The following is a 22,932-nucleotide window of genomic DNA, read 5'->3' as shown; positions in this document are numbered from 1 at the left end:
TCTATAAAAGATGGAAGATGTCAGTAACATTCACCCAAAAATTGTGACTCACTTCAGATGTCAGAATTCTGGGTTGAACAGACTGGGGTCTGAAATGTGTGTATGTCAGATGATTTTCTAATGAGCAACAGATAGTTCCCGCTGGGGAATGAAAAAAAAAAATAAAAATATAAACAGAGATAGAGAATTAAAATAACTTTATGAATGGCAGTTTAACTTCGCCACAAAATTCTCTCAGTACAAACCCAGTGGCTCCAAATGGTTGCTTAATGTAGCACACCACTTAGATTCAAAATGCTATACTTAAAATTGTCGCAAAATTAAAAAGAGAATCATATACCACTTGGCTGTATACAGTACTCTCCGCATGTTCTTACATTCCAGTAACCTCTATCCAACATTTTTTTTGTTACTGAATTACTTTGTGCAAAAGCAATTTAAATTACATGCAGCCTGACTACGTGTGATAATTTGAACTGATTGTTAATTAATTCCGTAAGTAAACAGCTGCCGCAATCTCTACACTCATCAAGGTTTCGTTATCTACCAGCTCTTTCTGAGCTGCTCTTTAATGTACAGTGTACAGCAGCTGTAACCAAAGATGCAGAATTCCCTGAGCGTGCAAGAAGGTAGTCTTGCTTTGCAGAGCTCAGGGAGAGAGGCAACGGGAACGTTAAGTAACCAGCGAGGCTAGATTTTGGGTGGGTGACGCATGGTGTACGGGACTTCGGGCTCAGCGGGGTTTGCTGATGGGCGGTCTCTGCAGCTAGGAAGCAGAGATAAAAGCGAAGGACAAATCAGAGATGATGCTGCATGAGACAAGGATGAGAGCTGAGCTTTGGGAATACACCGGGCCTGGATGCAAATCTTAGTCCTGCCATTTGCTAATGAGGACTACTGGGACAACTTATCTAAATAAACTATCTAAGCTTCGGTTACACTCCCTCATCTGTGTGCAGGGGACACCAGCCACTCCCCTCTGTTCAGGGAAGTTGACAATATCTGCCTCCTGGACTCTTTGTGATCTTTGGGTAAATAAGATTTGTAAGCACTAGCTCTCCGGAGCTGATACAAAAGGCATGCCATGGAGTATGTGGGTGTGGGTATAAAGCAGTGGTTTGGATTTCCACTTAGGTGACTTTGCCCCGGAGGGGAAATTTGGCAATATCTGCACACAGTTTTGTTTGCCACAGCCTAGGACAACGGGTACTACTGGCATCTAGTAGGTATAGAACACAAGATGCTGTTAGACATCCTACGATCTCCCCATGACAAAAAATAATCTGTCTCCAAACATCAGTACAGCATAATGAATATTTATCTGTAATATTAGCTGATTGCCCAGCACTTTGATATCCCCCCCAAAATAAACTATTATTTTGACATCATTATCATTACAACATTAATTTGCTGAATCTCTCTGGGGTTAGAGGAAGTCTAGATTTTCCCAATCGGTTGAGCTAATTCCATCTATTCACGATTACGTTAATTGCTATTAATAAGTGGTCAATGTTTTCATGATCCGTAACTTCTACCAGTCCAGTTTAAAATGAATCAAACCACAACCAAGAGATTTAAAGCCAGCAACATAAGGGCTAGGGAATAAAAAGCAAGCCTGGTTGAAAGCCAAGGCTGTTTGGAGGCTGAGAGAGAAACAAGACAATGGTGTGGGCTGAACAAACGGACAGCTCCCATGCCTTGCAGGAACCTTTGAAGGTTCACAGAGGGAGCTTCAGAAATCCCCTAGGGGCTGTGAGCTAATCCGCCAAGGGGTGGGAGGGCTTGCCTGAGCTTGAAAAAATTCTTAAGTTTTAAAAGATTTCCCAGGTTATTTTACTCTTTAGACAAGTCTCTGGGAACCACTGACTGAGGAGGCAGGACCCAGTAGAGATTTCCATCTGCCTGAAACAAAGTAACTTCGGAAAAGGTGAATGGATGCTGGGAAGAATGTACCCTTGCACTGAGTCGTTGTAAGTATGGTAAAAGCCAGGTTGGGGAGTTGTATTATTTACTCCAGTCACTCCATGAGCATTATTGGATCAAACAGGCATTGGGCTAGCCACAAGAATGCAAGGCTCCGGAATGCATCTTCACCATCTCCCAGGAGGGCCACCAAATAACTCAGACTGCTGTTGGTTTAGGGCTTAATGTGTCCCCAGAAACCAGCTGGTCTGCATGTTTAAGAGTATCTTCTATTATCTCTTCTCTTGATCTTAAGATTCTGGGCAATGGGTATATAGGTAAGTTATGACCCAGACTGGTTATGACCCAGACGCTAACATGATTTCATCTTCCATTGCTCTGTCATACACTCTTCAATATTGTGATTTAGCTATTTCTTTGCTAACTCCTTTGATGCTTGTGGAAGTTGGGGACCATGCTGGTCCTAGGTGCCACTATACTCCCCCATGCCCAGCCCAGTGTTTCTTATATAATAACCTATATATGATTATGGAAGAATGAATGAATGAATGAATGAATGGATGGATGAATGAATGAATATGGGAGCTCTAAATTACATGAAGCACCTGGGCCTTCTTGGTCTTTTCTATGCCTCTCCCAACCAGAATCTCAAGGTTCAAGGATTTTGCCAAAAGTTCCCTTCCAGGTGGTTATATGGAAATAAAATAGACTCCAAAAAGCACACCCTCAAAAGCCATATGAACACTCCCCTGAATAGGAACCTAACAAATGCTAAGGCAGGGGAAGGGAAGCAACTGAGAGTCTCGGAGGGTAGAAACAGGTATGAGCGGATAGATGGTTCATTGACAACCACTTGTCTTATACAGAGGAGGAAACTGAGGTTTGTAGAACCAAAGAAATAAAAACCATTTGATTGCGAAAACCTACATTATTGAGCAGCACTGTCCATCCAGCATTTAAGACCGTTTTACTGCTTCTGGGATTCAGAAAACACTTGGACCAAAAGCTGACAACAAACTATGAACTTTTGTTGATCCAAGTGAATGAATTCTTTGATTCTCTCCACCCATCACTTTAAAAAAAAAAAAAAAACACAGTGGAAGTAAGTGTTACAAATGTCTGTGATAGGGAAACTTGTACTGTGTGTAAAATTTTATGATTCTTGCCCTTTTCTATTCTTAACTTAAATATTTATTCAAAAAGTTTCCATTCAATGATGCTTCAATCTCTTAAGACCTTATTCTCACAAACGTCTTGAGTGTGAAACTTTCTGCAAATGTCCGTTCTGAGATCACTAGGTCATGTCAACTATAGTGGGTTTGTGTATGTGTGTTTTCTTTTTTCATCTAGATATGCAACTCACAAATGAAAAGCTTGCAGACGAGAAACCCATTAATGCTATCATTATAAATTCAGTATCTGAATTCAATATCACAGATGGACCAGCCAAGGAAACCCCCAGTGAGAAAAAACTGTCAGAATCCAGCACATCACTGTCCTCCCTTGAAGAATGCCAAACGAAATTTTCCTACCTCCAAACTGATACTTCAGTTCATCAGAGAGACACTGATGGTATGTTTCTCCGAATCAACCCATCTCTAAATAAAGCTCCCCAACCCCCAGTCCCTGTAAAATCATCACATATGCTGTTAGAAAAAAAAAAAAAAAAGCCTTTATGAATATTAAACAAGAAGACTTTGATTTGAAAACCCTGGTGAATGACACATGTCAAGGTCACTCTGCAATTATGAGGTGCTTGGCAGATTGTTTGCTCTCAAAGCTGGAAATCAGAGGCAAAGTGCTTTAAATAGCTGCAGTGAGGTATAATCGTGCTTGCTGTGGACCTGGGAAGGGGATAAAGAAGAATGGTAAAGTTTTCTCAAATCTGGGACCATTTCAGCCCATGACGCTGGGCTGAGAGGAGTAGAGGTAGAGTAGAATGGTATTAAAATGCTGGGAATGTATAGATGTGGACTATAAAAGATATCACGATGCTTACATCAGCAAACAGGGTTCATTCCTCTAGGTGATATCACTTCCTGGGCATTCTGGTCAGTGCCAACCTATACCCAACCATCCATGCATATGACTATAAAAGGCACATTCCTTTTGCAAATCCAGTTTCAAATTGATATGGTGCTAAATGGTCATCGCAGTCAAGTTCAAAGTCATGCACACCACACCAAGATATATGTAATTTAACTCAGGTTGACTTTATAATGCCCTTTACAGGAGACACAAACCATTCAAGAATTTTGTAGCGTTCCATATCCTCATTTGCATTTAAAGAAAGCTTGCAGTTTCTCGAAGGAAAATATAAGAGGGTATAGTTTTTAGTCTATATTTAAATTAATATTTACTTTTTGAAAATAAGGAAAAAATAAATAAATGGGCTTTGTGTAACAGGAGCTGTGGAATCACATCTGTTTAATTCCTGGCTCTGAAATTTATTAACCATATAAACTAGGATAAGTTTTTTACCATCTCTGAATCTGAGTCTTTCAGCTATACGATGGAGTGAGGGTGTTTTGAAGACCAAATGAAATAACGTGTATAAAGGATCCAATAATGGACCTGGCACATAATAGATATTAGATTTTTGCTTTTGTTATGGTTGTGGCTTCAAAAAGCAAGGGGAGAAATTTCTAACATGTGTTCCTTCTTTTTTTTTTTTTTTTAAGATTTTATTTATTTATTTATTTGACAGATCACAAGTAGGCAGAGAGGCAGGCAGAGAGAGAGAGAGAGAGAGAAGGAAGCAGGCTCCCTGCCGAGCAGAGAGCCCAATGCGGGACTCGATCCCAGGACCCTGAGATCATGACCTGAGCCAAAGGCAGATGCTTAACCCACTGAGCCACCCAGGTGCCCCCTAACATGTGTTCCTTATGGTCTTGTAACAAACATTGTCATGGCTGCTTTAGACCAGAGGCTACAGAAACGATTGCTTGCAGGTGCCAGGAGATATATGAATAATGAGTTAGACTGGCAGTGAGCAACAGGGATTGGTGAGGACTGGGATAAAGTGAAGCACACTGCAGCTACTCAGCTCCAGCTAACTGCCGCCGGAAGGAAACCAAGGCTCAGAGTTGCCAGTTACAGAGTGTCTTGTGAAATCGCCAAATTTTCTGAGTGTTGGCAATACTTTGATTTCTTTTATGAAGCCCAGACACTCCCAACAACACACAGCTTGGGGATAACTTTGGCCAGTGGACTGTCAGGTTACAACCTCAAATTCAAGATGATGCCCACGTTTCTGGCTTTGCTGGAGTTTGATGTCAATCAAGAAAACGGGCGATACAGGAGAGTTCTCTGAGATACCAGAAAGCACTGTGACACTAGAGCATTTTGTCAGATTGTCTCAGGGATGCACGTAATGGATCTTGGTTGTCATGACCCCTGAATTAGGAATTGCCCTTGTACACACTTCCACACAGTACAACACAGTGTCCTCCGGAACCACTCGGATTTGTCCTAGCAGGGATTCTGGGAGAAGGAGAAGGGCTGGTGCCGCTAACATGACACCCGAACCCCTGTATTCTCAGGGAAGGGCCAAAGGACCACTCCATTGAAATGGCAACTGATACTCAGGGTCTCATGCAGGAAATACAAGACTTACTGGTTTTTTGGGGTGGTTTTTTTGGTTGTTTGGTTTTTTGTTTTCAAAAGATCAAAGGAGACTCACAAGGACAGTTGACTTAGTCTGTTTTTCTTAAGCCTTGCCTGAGAGGCCGTCACAACCCAGGAAATCATGATTTTAGGCTGACAACACAGGTAAAAACCCACCATTCCCTTCCCACATGGTGAAAAAAATCCCCCCCATCGAGTTAAGACTTTGGGATACCTGGATCAAAAAGAGAACAAAACATCCAAACGAAGGCCCACAAGTGTGTCTAAGAAGCTCTCATTATTTTAAACAGCAAACATCAAGGATCTCAAGAGTTAAGTCAGAGAATTTTTATAGTAATTAATTTAAGGATGCAGAAATTGAGAGCTGGGGTCATTGTTCGTACTGAGATAAATACAGAAATATCTTTCAGGAACAGCAGGGGAAACAGAAGGGAAAAGAGAAGATTGCATCCACTTTCATGTAGTTTGTGGTTAATTTATTTTCAAATGTATAAATGAGTGCATAGGAATGGATGCTTAATTGCTAATATCTATTATTTATATACATTGCCCCACTTAAAACAGAATGGAAAAGCCTCACACATGCAGATTTTGTAAAATGTGTTACATCCATTAGCACAGTTCATGGTGTGTGCTCTGATGGGAATTTAAAAGGATCTTTACTGCACATCACACACTATGTGCTGCAACATTACTTTATTAGTAAATTGTGGCTCATCCTGTGTGGTCCCTTTCCTGAATAAAATGGAAAAAGTCCAGAGCACTCTCTGTGTCTCTGTTTCTGTTGCTCCATTCTGATTGCAAAGGCAACCCTGCGGGTAATAAAATCAGGAATACACACAATGCTCGAAAACAGGAGCCTTAAAAAGAAGCCTGAGAATATACCTAATTGATGTATAATTTTGAATTTGAGACATCTCATCCAGGTGGAAGAGGAAAATCATAAATACAAGATACCTCAAAAGAATAGTCTTAATTACACCATGGACTACTGAATAAAATGATTACATTTTCTACACTGTAAATTTCATACAATTAAATGCAGTAGTGTCACCTTATAAAATGTTCCAATTTTATAATTATTTCAGTTCATTTGCTCAGAAAAAAACATAAGCACAAATTTACTAAGTATCACCCAAATCTAGTCAGCCTCGTTCTAAAGAACTGACTTCAACGTTAGTTGTGCTTGTCTGAACTTAAATAGATCTTGACATATTTAAGTAGCTATTAAAATTGATAACATCAGGGATGATACCCCAGCTAGAGAAAGGCATTCAGTCACACTTTATTTATTCCTATTCTACATTACAGACTTAAAAAAAAAAAAAAAAAAAAAAAAAAAAAAAAAAAACTCAGTAGTGTTGAAGAAGTGGGAACCAATTTTTCTACTTTGTGACCAAAAACTTGGAGTAGTTCATTGGAGTCACTGTGTCATGAATCTCAGGATTCTGTTGAATCTGCTGGGACAGCACGGTGACCATGAACATATTAGGATACTGGGTTGGGGCCACGTTTATTTGCCTTTTTTGTTTGTTTGTTTTTTGTCTGGAGGGTTAGGGAGATTATTGTTTCTCTGGAGCCACTTCTGGAGGAACCATATTCTTGCTATTTTGAAGAGTGATTCCTCAAAGAGCAGGTGCTATGTTTCTGGAACTGAGGAAAGCTATGAGAACTCCAGTGGACGGCTAAACCTGCCTCTGTCCCTTTCTCCTCTTAATCCCAGGCATCACGGTGGCAGGATCAAAGGCGGGGAGGGCAAGCCCAGAGAGTTCAGGACCGTGACCGTGAGGCTGACCTCAGGTACACTGGTGGAAGGTCTTTGCATCGTTACCTTTTCCACTATAATTAAACATGATCCTTTCTAATGAGACAGATTCTCCCTCTTAATTAGCCAATCCCCAGCTGCACATTTAGCACGGCTGGAGGCTGCATTCATCCTTCAGTATCACTTGAGTATCACTTAGCACATTACAGCCTCGATGTCCTAAATGTACCCTAGGGGTATACAAAGGAAATGAAACAACCTAAGGGCGGGGGAGGGGGTGTGTCATGGCTTCTTGTTCACAGTCAAGTACCACTTTGGGCTGCTTGTCCTGCAGGTCTTAGCTCATCCTGGAACCTTCCCTGACCCAGGTTTAACAAGGCAAGGGGAGGAAAAGAGCGATGGGCACCACTCTGAGAGCAGGCCAGGATGCCAGGGGCGTCATTAAAGGGGCTTCAACACGCAGAGACCGCCTAACAAGATATCAGGAGAGGTAAAAAGCCAAGTAAGGGAGCAGTGAGGCCACCTAGACGTCAGCAACAAGCTCTGCCACCTCTTCCCTTGTCCCCTCCAGGCCACTAGTAGAGGACTAGTCCTGGACTCCACTCGTGGGCCACTAGGAACTAACCATTAATAGGCAGACCACTAGCAAGTGGCATTAACAAGAGCCGCAGAAAGGAGGACGTCCAGAAAGAGGTAAAATCAAGGGGAAGATACAGGTACTGACTGAGACACGCTCAAAGCAGAGGAGGAGAAACACCCCTGGGATTCCCTTCTTTCCACCTTTCCATTTCCTGCCACTGCTTCTCACTGGCTGAAGCAAGCAGAAGGCCACTTGACAGAACTTGGAGAACAGATGTTAGCCTTCTCGGGAAGACAGAGAAGAGCAGGGAGAGAAGGGGTAACAGGCCTTCCAGGAGCCAGCCATGTCCTGCGCCATGTTGGACTGTAATAGAGAAGTGGGAGCCTTCTGAAGGGCAGGCCAGCTGCAGGGTTCAGAGCTCTGGAGGGGACAGTTTGACTCAAATCATGGCTCCTCCATTTCTGTGTTTCTTAAATTCCCTGAGCCACAGTTTCCTGGTCTGTAAAAGAACATGATAATACTCAACTCCAGTTTATTTCAGGACCTATGTGAGGTACCTACAAAGTGCCCAGCACTGTGCATTTGTTTCCAGTGTAACACCAGCTAAGAGAGCACAGACTTTGGATCCGGAAGGACTGAGATGTGAACCTCTCTTCCCCCACCCCCAACCACCATACAGTTGAAAGATTCAGGACAGTCAGGGACAATCCCTAAGCATTAGTCCTTTCACCCACAAAATGAGGATGACTTTTCTTATCTCCCATCACTCATTTATTCATTCATCCACTCAACAACAGACAGAGCTTTCTTGTAATTCACATTCTGGGAGAAACTCTGTATTAATACACGAATTAGTTTCATATCATTCCAATGGTCTGTACCATGAAGAAAAAACAGAATGCTATGAGACTTTCAGAAGGAAGATGTTTCAAGAAAAAGACTCAGAGGCTGAGTAAGAATCAGGTCAAGCTGTGAGGGGGAAGTATATAACACAGGCCAAAGAGAGAGCACGGTCAAAGTCTCTCAGATGGGGTATGTCAGGGTCTGATGCTGAATCAGTTCAGTGAGCAAGGAGGACAGAAGGATGGGAAGCCAGAAAAATAGGCAGGAACCTACCACGAGACTCGCAGGCTATGGCAAGGATGTGGGACTTTAAGGGGAGAGTGAGCTCTTCCCACCTACAGTGAAAAACATGACAGGAGCTGATGAACTTGAGCTGGACTCCTGTAAAAGCCATGTGTTAGATAGGAGCCTATTGCTTGTTGACCTGATGATGGCTGAGAGTGGCCAGAACTAAGGGGGTGGCCCTAGAGATGGGTAGAGGCTTCTGATTTTCACATACCAACTTGAGGATGGTGGTATCATGGGGAAAAGGGAAATGACAAGAACGAGTCCCAGCTTTCTGCTGATTTCATCTGAGTGTGCCCGAGTCATTGACAGGAGGAGGTCAGGAGGACAGGTGTGTGGAATGGGGCGAGAGGGGAGATCTAGATGCAATCTGGCCTCGGTAAATGGGAAGATGATTGAAGGAAGACATTGCCAACGAGACCCAAAGTAGGCAGAGGAAGCATAACGTACGTACTCTTTTGGATGGGCTGAGAGCAGGGGTGCTAATCATGAGCTATGACTTTGGGTATCATGTTTATTAAACATGAAAGCCCCCAGAAATAGTGCAAAGGAAAACACACCCGTTCCGGAATAGGGGAAGCCCAACTCTCTTTTCAAACAGTTGCAAATCTCCCCCCACTTCTTAGGCCACTTTTGTGCAAACAAAAATTGTCCATATGCAAAACAGCTTTGCCTGGCCATGTAGAACTATGTAATATGCCTTTTAGGAAAAGTTTTCAATGCTCTTGAAAGTTTGGAAAAATCTGTTTTCAATTCACCAATGTTGCCATGTTTTTTTGGGCAAGAGGTTCTGCCTTTTATAACCAAATAAAAAGGACTGACTTATACACAGAAAAGGGGGGGAAAAAAAGAGCTCTTCTATTCTCAAATGCAAAGTAGAGAGGTAGAAGAAAACAAATACCAGTTTGGCCAAAATACTAGGCCAAACATGTATGTGTGTGTGTGTGTGTGTGTGTAAATAAAATCTAGGGGGTACATCAGAAGTGGAGACCTCCAGAATCTGCCAGCTTGAGAAAACACTGGGAAGAGGAATTAAACCAAAAGATTATATATGCTCTCAGGAAAGTGTAGGTCCAATACCAAATAGGTATTTCATACTTTGATAGGGAACACCAGCCCCCACCCTAACTTGCCTGCAAACCAAATTTTCAGCCTCACATCTCCATCTACAAAGGATGTGATCCCACTGGATCATTTTTATATGATCATAGCCTGAGTCAGTCTCTCGAGTCTCCAGCCTGAAGGATATGGAGAATATTTTCTACTGAGAACTTCTTTGCCAGGGGCTGCTAGCATAGCCTTCTTGGCATTAGTAAAATTTGATGAGATTTTCTGCTCCATATCTTTGACGACAAACATGCCCTCTTCAGAAACACATACATGAAATGGAGTCTAGGTACTGTGCTAAGTAACTCCTGAATTTTTGTGGGTGGTTTGCACTGACTTATATGGGTGAGTTAGCCACATGCTAGAAGGTGGCTCTAAGTGAATAAAAACGGTACCCCGTCTGGCAAAGAGATGAGTACATACGCCCTAGGGGTATTATGGGATATGCTGTCTACCCCAGAAATACTTAGTAATGGCCACAGCACCTGCAACAATATATGGCAATTAAAGTCATCATAAAAGTCATGGTGAGGTTCTTTAACACCGTCTTATTGGGAAGAAAAAAAAAGGAGGCTGTGAGGCAGGGATGGAGGGTGGGGTGCAGGACAGGATGGAGGCAGGAAGATTTTTGTTTACCTATAAGCAAGGTCACTTTAGACCTTTATATAAGTATTTTAAAAGAAATCTTCAAAATATTTCTTTTCCCTTTTAGAGCAAGTTTCCATGTTCTCCCTCCTCTTACAGGTTAACAAATAGCTGAACAACAAAAGTGGAAAGATTTTCTGGAAAACGCTCTTGGAAATAAATGAACAGGGCTCTAAGAATACTCAGAACCCTTTAGCGGAGGACTCCAGGAGCGAAATCACTCCTGCAGGCTTGTGTAGTCTCAGCCAACTGAAGTCTGAAAACCAAAAGTTATTAACATTAACATTCTTGGTGAAAGAATTATAAATCCCGATGAAAATCTAACTTTAATTGATGGATAAACCCATCAGGAGGAAGAATTTTTCTCCAATTCATGCCAGATTGTTACTTTCAACCATCAATAATCTTCAGGATACTGACTTCAATTAATTACATGATGTCTCATGTAATTGCTTACCTACCCATTTATAAAATGCTCACACATTTTTGAGACCTTTGTGACTAAAAAAAAAAAAAAAAAAAAAGTTATAATTTTAACAAGAGAACTGCTACATCTTCTAACTAATTCCCTTTATGGAAACAAAAACTATAATAATCTATAACCCATCACAGCTGTTTGGCTAGAATTACCAATTACCTTCAATACCTTGGAGATACTTTTCAGATTTTCACGAGTCTGCATGGTAAATTTTTAAACCAATTTTCTTAAAGAGGATTGAGAAGATTTCTACTCTTTAAGGCATATGATGACACATTTCCATTTAACATGAACATAAAATCAAGGCCTCACATTAACTGGAGCACAAAGGATGCAGGGATCAAAAATAAAATACAACTAACATCAAAACTACAGCTATTTAAAAATCATTTGTATTGGGTTTTGAAATGTGCTTTTTGCTTGCATGTGGAATATGGATGTGGCGGATTCCTGGGAAACCACACCATACAAATGACAAATCCTTGAGACAAGAAGCCAAAAGTTTGTACAGTCTCTCTCCTTGTCCCCAATCCTAATTGCTCCCAAAAGCTCTCTGCACTTGGGGAGGACCTGTTAGTTTTCAGACAGTTGCAAGGTTTCCAGATAGGTAGTGAATTGTGTGGTTTCCCAGCACCTCTGCAGGCAAAGTAAATAAAGGAGTTCAGAAGAGTGACAGCATTTTAAACAACCAGATTATGTGGAATCAATAGAAATGCTCAGGAAGTTAATAAAGCAATTACTTAAGCAGAGGGAGTCCTGCGTGGGGGGGTGGGGAAGCTTGAGAGAATAATGAAGTACATTACCCCTAATATAGACAATTAAGAGTTGGCTATAAAGTCACTGCACATGCCTGTCCTTCAGAGATGCCCCCGTATGGGCCACTATTCATTTTCTTCTTCTTCTTTAAACAGAGGAGTGTGCCTCCCTTATCCTCACCTGTCTGTTTTGCCAGTTTTGGGACTGTCTCCTGATGCTCCCGGATACGTGCGAAACGGTGTGTACCAACCTGTGCTGCCCCTCTCACAGGTATCACCACACCTCGGATGAAAGCCACTCTCGGAACGATTGCAGTTGCAACTGTGACGTGGACTGCAGCCTGTTTGAGTCTTGCCACGAGACCAGTGAGTGTCTGGAGCTAGCTATGGAGATTTCAGAAATCTGTTACCGCTAGCCCAGTGAAATTAACCACATTCCTCCAGACCCTCTGGCCCCAAGGGGAAATTCCATGACAACAAGGCTGTGATTTCTATGTGCCGAGATGTAAGGACTGTACACATTTCTTGGATGCTATAGACCATTTTATTCTGCACCTGCCTGACAAATCTAATACTGTCAACTCTATGGTCTCATTCCAAATTTCGTAACCGCATGGCTCGTTGAAAAATAAGATCTTGATCACATGTGATGAACAAATCCTAAGTACCTCTTAACTGCCATAGGTACAAGGTATTTCTTGACTGTAAAAGAGCATGCTAACCCACTCTGGGTTACTGCATTCATTGGCTTACGTCATGGATTCAACTTCATTCACAAATCCAGGACAAATTAGTGCATTCTTTTCGAATTGACATACATTAGCTTGTCTTTGTAATGGACTCATGCATAAACATTATGCATTGTTGGTTATTATTAATAATGTATTGTATAACATGATTTCGTAATTAAAAATTTATTTATACAGTCTCTTAAAATTCACTTATATGTACAGTTTAGGTAGGAAAGGGAATTAAATGAATTAGAAACCATGTTCCTGTAATTACAACAGATGTCTCTAAGACATCTCCAGTGAATTTTGAATATGATGTACTTCAAGAGAGTACTGTAATTCTAGACCACATTATTATACGTCTATGACTATGTCATAACAGGTTATGCATGTTCTTAATTTGTTACAGAAATGCTCTTCTTTATTCCAATGAGCATAAATGGGAATTATATGCAAGTTTCAAGAAAATGACCCCAGATAGTCAATTCTTCATTTTCCTCATTTCTGTTTGTCAGGTACAATAAGCAACAGGATATTAAAACAGAATCATATCATTTCACTAAACTATTACTTATATAGGAACCTGAAAGAAATACATGTTTAGCTACTTACTCAGCACCTAGTTTCCTAATAAAGCATGTGCTTCAGAAATCATATTTTCTTCTTTTCTGATAATTACAGTAATTCATAATTATGCTGTGTACCTCCTCGTACTTACAAAAAAAAAATTTAAAGATGTGATATCAACTTGGAAAGTGATTTTCAACTCAAACAAATTAAAACAAACCATTTTGGGGGAAACACATCTAGGTTGGAGTTATTTCAGCATCTTCTTTTCTTTCAGTAGGCATGGCATTGCTCACTAATCTGTGCTTATATATTCCCATGGAGATGTCTCAATATATTCACTGAATGTACATATATATGTATATACTTATATATATTCAAACAAAGAAAACAAAAGTGAAGTAAAGAGTAGAGGGAACTTTCTGCAATCTAGTGAAAAAAAAATCCAAAATAACTGTTTTTGCCCGACTTAGGTAATTTCAGGCAAAAGCAACATTTGTTTAATTTCTGTAGTAAACTAGCACATTTTTCTACTCTCCAAAAAAATTTCTCCAAAAACTGAAAACTATTAATCTTTTAAAAATGTTTTTAAGCTGTCTATAGAAAGGTATTTAACTGCTCCTGTCTTGTCCTGACGACACAGCGCATGTGTGGTTAATGCGGCTGCGTTTCTCTTGAACTATTGCCTTATCCACAAACCACAGAGCATGACGGTGCCCTACACTGCCTAGGAACCCCTTCGGTCTCCCTGCTTTCCAGAAGTTCAAGGACAACTCTACACTCTATGCATAGAACTTGGCAGCTCATTTGTGGAGGGGTTGGGGGGGTAGAAATTGATTCTTAGAACAGGAAGGGAACTAGGACAGTTCCGATCCAATAGTCTCATTCTCCATAAAAGAAAAGGGAGGCCCCAAGAACCAACTTATCCAGGACCACACAGTGAGTTAATGGAATTGTTAAGAACTCTAGCTGGTGGTCTGATTTTCTAACTGCACTTCACTGCTTAGTTCTGTACTTCTGAGTCCAGCTGGTACACAGTGGTACAGCTGCTCCAATGGCCCAAATATTAAAATACTACCAGACTGGCTCATAAACAGTTGTTACCTTGTACCTCCTTAGTGTTTCCTCTAAGCCCCCAAGCATCCTGGCCCCACTCCAAGCACCCATCCCACCGCACCATGGTCCAGCCTTAAAACAACATGTGGAGCACCAGGGTCTCTGGGCATCCTGTCCCAGTACAATGGTACCATGTTGAATTTGTGTAAAATATTTTGGCCATCATCACTTATTCCTTTCAGTCTATGAGCCCTTAAATGGTGCAAAGAGGATGCGTTTCAAATGTGAATCAAATGCTTGTCAATTAGAGACCTAAAAATTGCCAGGTCTGATTTTATAATGTGGTCAGAGTACTACAAGATTTTTCTGTGGTCTCTCCATGGTTATTTAACTTGTTCCTCACTTTCAGAATTCACTGTGCTATAACAGAAAGGGTCGATTATACAAAGTATGAAATTTCTTTTCTTTATAACCAATAATAAAACATCATCCTTTTTGCAAACATGAATGGCTCCTTCAATTGAATTCTTACAATAAAACATACACAGCTGGGAAAACGCACTTCAGAGGTAAGACAGATGAAAAAGGAATGTGGTTATTGATTAAATACAGGTATCAGAATCTGAAAAGGCTAGGATTTTTTTTCTGCAATGATGAAGGCCTGTGATTACAAGTAAAGACAATATTATTCTTTAGATGGGCTTTTTTGGTTGTGGAAGCACAATAGATTTTTAAAAATTTGAAAACATACCACATGTATAGCGAATGGAGAACAGAGATTTCTCTTCCCTCAGCACTATAACAACATAGTTACATTGTCTTTGCTTTGCTCAGTGAATTTTTATAAAACCATTGCTTCTCTAAAAGCCAACAAAATATGGGAAGCAAGGAAGCAACAAAGTTACATTTAACTTGCTAATGAAATCCTCTTATTATATAAACTGATAGGCCTACAAAATTAATTATCAATGCTGGACAAAATTAATAAAGCAAAAGTCACTTCATTTTTTTCCCAAGGAAGTAAGAAAGGGCAGGAGAAATTTACAAACAGGAAACATCACATGAAGGCATAGCAGCAAGTTTTTCAAAAATAAATATGTAGGTGGAAATGTCTGAAGGACAGAATTCATTATCCAATGCCTCCAAATCCTCCCTCCCTCTACAAAATGAAACTAAGAGAGAGTATGTATACTTAAAAGTAAGGTAGTTTGACTAAGAGTTTTGCCCATGACATGGCGAGTTCACCCAACCACACAAACTGATGACCTAAGACAAAATTGAAGTACTTGGTTTAATAGTTTGCTAGGTGTTTTCTAAAGAAGAGATCTGAGCCCAAACCTCTAGATTTGCCATATCTAACCTCATGTGATCTATGTGGACAGGCAAAGTCAATACAGCATGAGGGCCTAGTGTTTATAATCAACATGGGACTAGAATTGTGTTGTTGGGATCCTCTGTCTAGGTCTACATAGCCCCTAACATTACTGGGAAGGAGCTCAAACTGGGGTGGGGGGAGGGGCGGAGGAATGAAGACAGAGGAAGGGCCTGCATCATTTTTTGGATCTACAGTTGACTCTTGAATGATGCAAGGGTTAGGGGCCCTGAGCCCCTGCCCAGTCAAAAATCCTCATATAACTTTTGATTTCCCCCAAACCTTAATTACTAATAGCTTACAAGAAGCCTTACCAATAATATCAACATTTGATTAATGCGTGTTTTGTATACAGATGACATGCTATATTCTTAAAGTAAGCTAGGAAATGTTACAAAGACAATCATAAGGAAAAGAAAAATACATTTACAGTACAGAGCTGCATTTTTACAGTACGGCGCTGTATTTGTTGGGGGAAAAAAAAATCCACATAAGAGTGGACCCACACAGTTCAAACCTATGTTAAGTGCCATGTTCTGGTGGCATCTTGACATGCTTCACATACCTGCTTCCGCCACTATCTCTAAAGCAGTGGTTCTCTAGTAGGTGTTGTGTTGCCCCCTCCCCTGAGATGTTTGGCAATATCTGGAGACATATTCAGTTGTCCCAATGGAAGCGGGGGCAATTCTACTAGCATCTCATGGGTAAAAGCTAGAAATGCTAGTAAACATTCCACAACACACAGGATACCTCTTGCAACAAAGAAAGAGCTCTGAGAGCCTTCCTAACAGTCTCAGTGAACTATCACCAAACTGACTGTTAAACATGGCTGAAAATAGAATTGCCAGCGAACCCGGAGGATGCCCACTTCCCTTCAAATTTCAGATAAACAACAAATAATGCTTTAGTACAAGCATGTCCCAAATATGGCATGTGACACACTTATACTACAGAAACGATTCCTCACTTATCTGAAATTCAAATTTAGCTGGTTGTCCTATATTTCTATTTGCTAAGTCTAGCAGCCCTAGTTCAAAAGAGCCCACATTTAAGAGGGCTCTCTGGAAGGGATGATCTTCCAGCTCGCTCCCTGTCTCCGAGAGAGAAGACTTGTTTATTTCTCCTGTCAGAGGCCAGGACATTCATTGGACCCCATTTTATAATGTGGTATAATTTAGGTCAGGGAGCTTGGCTTAAAGATCAGCTCCAAAGAAAAACACTCATTTGCCCTTCTGTCCCAGGCTTACTCTATGACCTTCGGCTAAGCTTGACCTCATCTTACTCTCTCTGCTTCACATTTCTGAGAAGAGAACTCAGCCAAGGGCTATCTGGATTCAAGGGGTAGAAAGCAGTAGTCTTTATTTACACCTTGAAAACTAAACCCACATTTTTTGGTTCAGTCTTGGCCAGAAAGACCCTTCTTGTCTGGTGTCTGCACACCTGAAGGGATACTTTTTCCCTATCTAGTTATTTTCCTTTCTGTATTGCCTGCTCTTTCAGAACTCTGAGAGGGAAAGGAGTGAGTGAGAATTTCTTGGGTCTGGATTGCAATACCATCTATTAACACATGAACTTCACCATGCACTCTTAGCGTATATTTCAGGGTTGACCAGAGAACCTGAACATTTTCCCTTCACTACATTATTCTTATTTATTTTACAGATGAGAAAAACATTCAATAGAAAATATTTGATTAAGTGCTTTATATACATTACCAAAGTTCTCCAAACAGCTCTTAAAATAAATTCTATTATTAATTCCATTTTCCTAGGGGAAATAGAGACTTAAGGAAATTAAATAATGTGTCTGAGGTCACACACCAAATAAGCAATAGTCGTGAGGTTTGAACTCAGGTCTCTTCATTCCAAAGCCCTGTTTTCAATCACTATGCTTAAAAGTTGTACATATGAAGAATGATCAAGCCAAGATAGAGTCCAAGTATTCACTTCTAAAGCAAAATCAATCAGAAAAATATAATGACTAGATTCAAAGAAAACCATTCGCTGATGTAAATGTTTTAAAAGTTGTTATCCTGTGCAGTGATTAGAATTTGGAACATCTTCAAAATGCTTTTAAGATATGTCCCCAATATGTAATAAATGCAAAGTCAATGTATTGCAATTTAATCTTTATGTCAGTAGCTTTGCCCCATTCATCTAAAGTTATGAAGGCTTACCTTTTAGTGTTCCATTTTAGCCAAGCAACTTTGATCTCAGCCTCAAAAATCCACCCTGCACAGAGCACCCAGGGCAACTCTCATTGGCATTCCACAAGGGATACTAGGAGCATGAAGGTTTTTAATCAGTCAACAACACTACAGTCAACCAAATGCACTCTGATACTTAGACCTTTTATCTCAAAAGCTATGCGGAAACCAAGGTCACAGTAACCTCTTTTATGGTTTATTGTTCCTCAAATGTACTTAGAGTGGATTTACAAAGCCACAACTTACTGCGTGGATACAGAGCTTTCACTAGGTTCAGCCCTCTCCAGCATTCACTTTGTGTCCCCTTTCAGCACTTTCTGCCTCTGGATCCTTATTTAATATCAAGTTCCCGTAAATTTTTTTAAAACATAAAACAAGAATATTGAACAAGATTTTCCCAGTAGCTAAGCTACTCATCATTTGTAATTGAGACTCTTCAGAAAGCTGCATTAACATCTCAAATCACTGCTGAATAGCTTTGCAATACCAGGGCAGGTCCCCCCAAGGGAGGAGGAAGACAAGAAGGTGGGATGGTGCCAGTGTGGTAACTCTGCCATTGTGACAGTCGGGTCACTGCCTAGGCGGGCACAGCAGGAAACCACCTTGGTCAGGAGGTAAGTTTGTGGAACTACCCCTGCAAGGTGAGGTGGGAAGGGGATTCTAACTGTTGTAGAACAGCCTCAACAGATCCATAGATCACATGTGGTTCACTTGCTTTTTTGATGACTCTCACTCTGAGCAAAACTATGCATAAGTACATAGTTTTGATCTAGAAGTGACATTTTTACAATAATGTATTAACAATGTGTTAGAAATAATTTTGAGAACAGAAGTATCTGTGTAGCACCCACATCTTCCTACATGCTACCCACAGTACTTGTAGAATATGCTGGTTCAACGAAAGCCAGGAGTGGGACTCATTCAGTGACTGCCCAACTTCAGTTAAGTCCTAGTCTGCATGCCTGGTCTAAGGAGGTGGGTATAAACTCAATTGTTGGGGAGGAAGGGAAAAAGCAAGAGCCATGTCTAGAAGGGGCCTCAAAGGCTAGTTTGTTTTCCTTAGGAGCACATGGAGAACCACAGACGAATGGCAAGGTATCGCATGACTAAAGTGGTATGTGAGGAAGCCCAGCCATGCAGCAGTGTGCAGGACAGATTACAGCAAGGAGAGACTGGAGACCTCCAAAGGAGAGAACTTGCAGGAAGGTATGGGGTGATGAAGGCCTGAAATAGGATGGTGACGGGAAAAACAGGCAGGAAGAGATGGATGGGGAAGAAATTAGAAAAGGACCATTAGTCCTTTCTCAAACTCTTCTTATTTTAAGACTCGAATATTCCCTACTGTCTATCACATATATGACTCATGAAGCCATTATTTTCATTAGGAAAGAAATGGGTTGGGGAAGGGGGGAGATGTATTCCAAGTGGAAAGTCAAGGTATATTTTTAGCTACATTAAGGCAGCCTTCTGCTGCTCTGCACACTGATGTAATTCCAACATAAAACATAATCTATAATATTCCCGGGGAACAAATCCAATTCTGGGTCATATAAATTTTCATATAAGTCCATCACAATTCATTCCCAAAACATCTCATTCTCTTTGAAAGCTGGAACTGCAGCAAGTGATCAAAATGAGTAGTTTAAAATTGCTCTGGAATTTCCAGAGATGCTAAATCTAACCTGCCCACGGTACAGGACCAATCCCCCAAACTTTAAATCAGAGGTAAAGCATTTTATGTTTTAAAAGATATATTCCTCAAAGTTTATCACAGTGTATTAAAGTCAAATGTGAGTTATTGCTCACCAAATCTGGAGCTGATGTCTCCTCTTGATTACCCTAGGTAGGCGAGAATAAGTATCTTCCAACCAACATATTTTTTACCTTTTCATCTGCCTCTTGCTATTTACAATAGAGTGAAAAATAATATCCAAGGAGTGACTTTGCAGGGTTGGACGAAGTGCAAATCCCATCTGACTCAGGCCTAAATTGTATTCCAGGCCCTTGGCAAGTTCTGCTGCATGGGGAAGAATTATGGAAACTAACTTCTCAATAGCTGGGTTGGTCCTGGAGGAATAATCAGTGAAAAGTCATCTGATGAACTTTCAGCACATTTGCATTGGCTTAGAACCTGGCATATATATTATTGGTCATGCCTGAAATGTACCTCTCTCTGCCCTTGCTGGGGTTTCTGCGTGATGGAAGTAGCTGGGCCATGAGCATGATACCCTGTGAAACCCTAGATTGATGCCATTTATAGCAGAAAAATTATTACTAATGCCATTTATAGCAGAAAAATTTATTACTAATGCCATTTATAGCAGAAAAATTCCCCACCAATTTTTCTCATCTTATCTGTTGTATATATAGCAACTGTCCAGAACTCAAGATTCCTCCTATGGGTTGGGAGAAGTGTGAGAACAGAGGACATCCTTTGGTTTAAAGCTATCTCAGAAGGATCAGACTTCCCTGGGGGTGTGACAGTATCACCTTAGCAGGCCAAGTCAGAAGAGCATCCTAGGGTACACAGTTTCAAGTGCCCTCCCTTCTGGTCTTTGAGGATTGGGGGCTATTAGGAGGCTCCTCTTCCAGAACACGCCATTAGAATGCAAGGGTATTCTACAAAAATACTTCATGTTAGCCTGTAATGACAGGGAAGGAAGTTGAGGTCTACCAACAGACTTGAAGCCGAATCCTGCCCCCCCCCCCATTTATGAGCCAAATACATTGAATTGGTAACTAAGATCTTTGAGCCCCAGGTTCCTTGTCAATAGACTGTGGTTAATAACACCCATCCCATGGGTCATGATGAGGAATCAAAGAGACAATTCAACAAAGCTTTTAGTCCTGGTTTAGTACACCAAGTACACTTACTGAATTTCAGCTACAATTATTGTTAGCATCACTACCCAGTTCATTTGTTTTCCCAATACGGGGGAGATGTCTACATCTTTATTTCTGCCCTACCCCATATCATACCAAGATTTTGAGACTTACCCCCTTTTTAGGGCAAAGTTTTCATTGTTCACTGATTCCTCTCCCAGGAAATGAGCACCTCTACTACCCGTATCTTTTTATTTTGCTTTTCTCTTGTGATACCATATCTTAGCCTCCAAAATTAGGATTATACTTATTACAGCAGGCAATCTTAATCACGCTTTACAGGTGCCACTCACAGTAGGAATGACCTCTCGGGCATTCTATCATTATATCTTTCTCAGCCCCCTGAGAAAGGTGGTATGATCCCCAGAGTACTGATGAGGAAAATCAGACTTGCAGCATTTAAATACTTTGCAAATGCCAAGGAAACATGACGGTAGAGGAGAGATTTGAACGTAGGAGTTTATCTGATTCCAAGACCCACGTTCCTAACCACTTCAGCTGTGCGGCAACTGTGGCTGAAGGCCAGGCTGGCCAATTTGACACCTCGAGGATTTAAAATGGTAGGGCAGTGGGAGTGCCCAGCCCTCCTCCCTACTCTGGTGAGAGAGACTTCAATGTGACCACACAGAGAACTGGACACATGCCCTTGTTTTATGGAGAAGAGGTGGACTGCATTGTTTCCCACCCAGGAAATCAGAGGGGTGAGCTGCTTTGCAGCTGAGTGACAGGGAGTGGCCTCAGCCAGAGAAAGCCCTGCTTTCCAGAGGGTGCCCGGGCAAGGAGTAGTACAGGTTAGGCCAGACACAGGGTCCACAAAAATCAGAACATATTTGGGACACTACCTCAGCCAGAGGGAGCCAACGAATGTGTTCAATTTGCCAGTCCCTTACCAGCTGGGCACTCCGGTGAATGGCCCCAGACTCCTTTGGCAGTTGCCTTGGGCACTGCTTAGGCTACACAGATACCTCATAAGCCAGGATGTGGAAAGCTATGAGGACGACCTCAAGGTCTTACAGGTGAACCCAAATGTTTTGACAGACATCCTGACACCCACAAGGACCACCCATGACCATCCAACCCTCAGCTTACCACTGTCTAAGCCAGAGGGTCAACCCTTCTAGAACAGTCCAGCTGTGCCAAGGGGGACTGGCCAGTGCTAATGAGTGACCACCAGTCAAACCGCTCTGAGGTTAGCTCACTGGCTGCTGTAGTTTATTCCTTCCTGAGAGACTCTCGCTGGAGGAACACCATGCATACTCCTAGGAACCAGGACTCTTGAGGGATGTGGAAGGTTTCTGTCCTCTTCCAGTGCTGGGACCAAAATTCCTAGGGGGTCCTTCTTTTTTTTTTTTTTTTTTTTTCAGTTGTCTCTGCCACAGTGCCTTGACATGTATTTCTCAGAGTCACAGACAGGTATATCCAACTCAAAGAGCAGCCCTGTTTGGGGCAGGCCCAGAGCTTTCATCTGGTTCCTTAGTATTTCAGCCTTCTCAAAAGTAGTATGCTGATCTGACCCCCAGTCCCGCCCTTGCTCCTTCTTTACTGGGGGGGGGGGGGCGGTATAAGGGATGGAGGCACCGTGCCAAATGGGGGTTAAATACTCTACAACTCTAAAATCCCCACAGAGACTTGGATTTCTTTCACATCCTTAAGGGTTAGATGGGCTTGGACTGCATCACCCATGGCTTCTGAGACAACATGTGTCCTCTGTGACTAAAGACTCCCAAAAACTTTATGAGGCTGCCTGGGCCTGGAATTTTCTGTGGGTTTCCTGCTTATCCTCTCCTTCAAAGACATTCCAGCCAAAACTACAGCACATCCTGCAACAGAAGCAAATCTTGCCATGTGGACAGTACATCACCCGTGTCATGGGCTCATTTCACTGATGTGACCAAAGAGAACGGGCACCAGGCCTGGGGGCTACCATCCCATGTAATCCATTCTTCTTTCAGGGCAGTGGTAGGATCGGAGTTAGCAGAAAATTCTGCTCCTCAGAGTTTTCTCCATGAACCTCCTTGAAGAAGAAACACGTCCACGGGAGCACTTTGGCGAAAGCATCAGAATGAGACAAGAGCTGTCTGAGGAGAGTTTCTCATAATGAAATCGACC

General features: G+C 41.5%; 1 protein-coding gene across 1 annotated transcript in view; it reads left to right on the top strand.

Annotated features, from left to right (window-relative positions):
- The window catches only part of MDFIC2 (MyoD family inhibitor domain containing 2), a 101,947-nt gene extending 89,523 nt beyond the window's left edge, over positions 1 to 12,424 (top strand). Inside the window, exons 4-5 of the mRNA XM_059165017.1 lie at positions 3,274 to 3,495; positions 12,165 to 12,424. Coding sequence (XP_059021000.1) covers positions 3,274 to 3,495; positions 12,165 to 12,424 — 482 coding nt within the window. The remainder of the gene's footprint in view (positions 1 to 3,273; positions 3,496 to 12,164) is intronic.
- The last annotated feature ends 10,508 nt before the right edge of the window (positions 12,425 to 22,932 follow it).

The sequence above is a fragment of the Mustela lutreola genome, chromosome 2 (assembly GCF_030435805.1).
Source record: "Mustela lutreola isolate mMusLut2 chromosome 2, mMusLut2.pri, whole genome shotgun sequence".
Lineage (NCBI taxonomy): Eukaryota > Metazoa > Chordata > Mammalia > Carnivora > Mustelidae > Mustela > Mustela lutreola.
The sequence above is the reverse complement of the archived record's forward strand: the minus strand, read 5'-3'. Positions and strand labels throughout refer to the sequence as shown.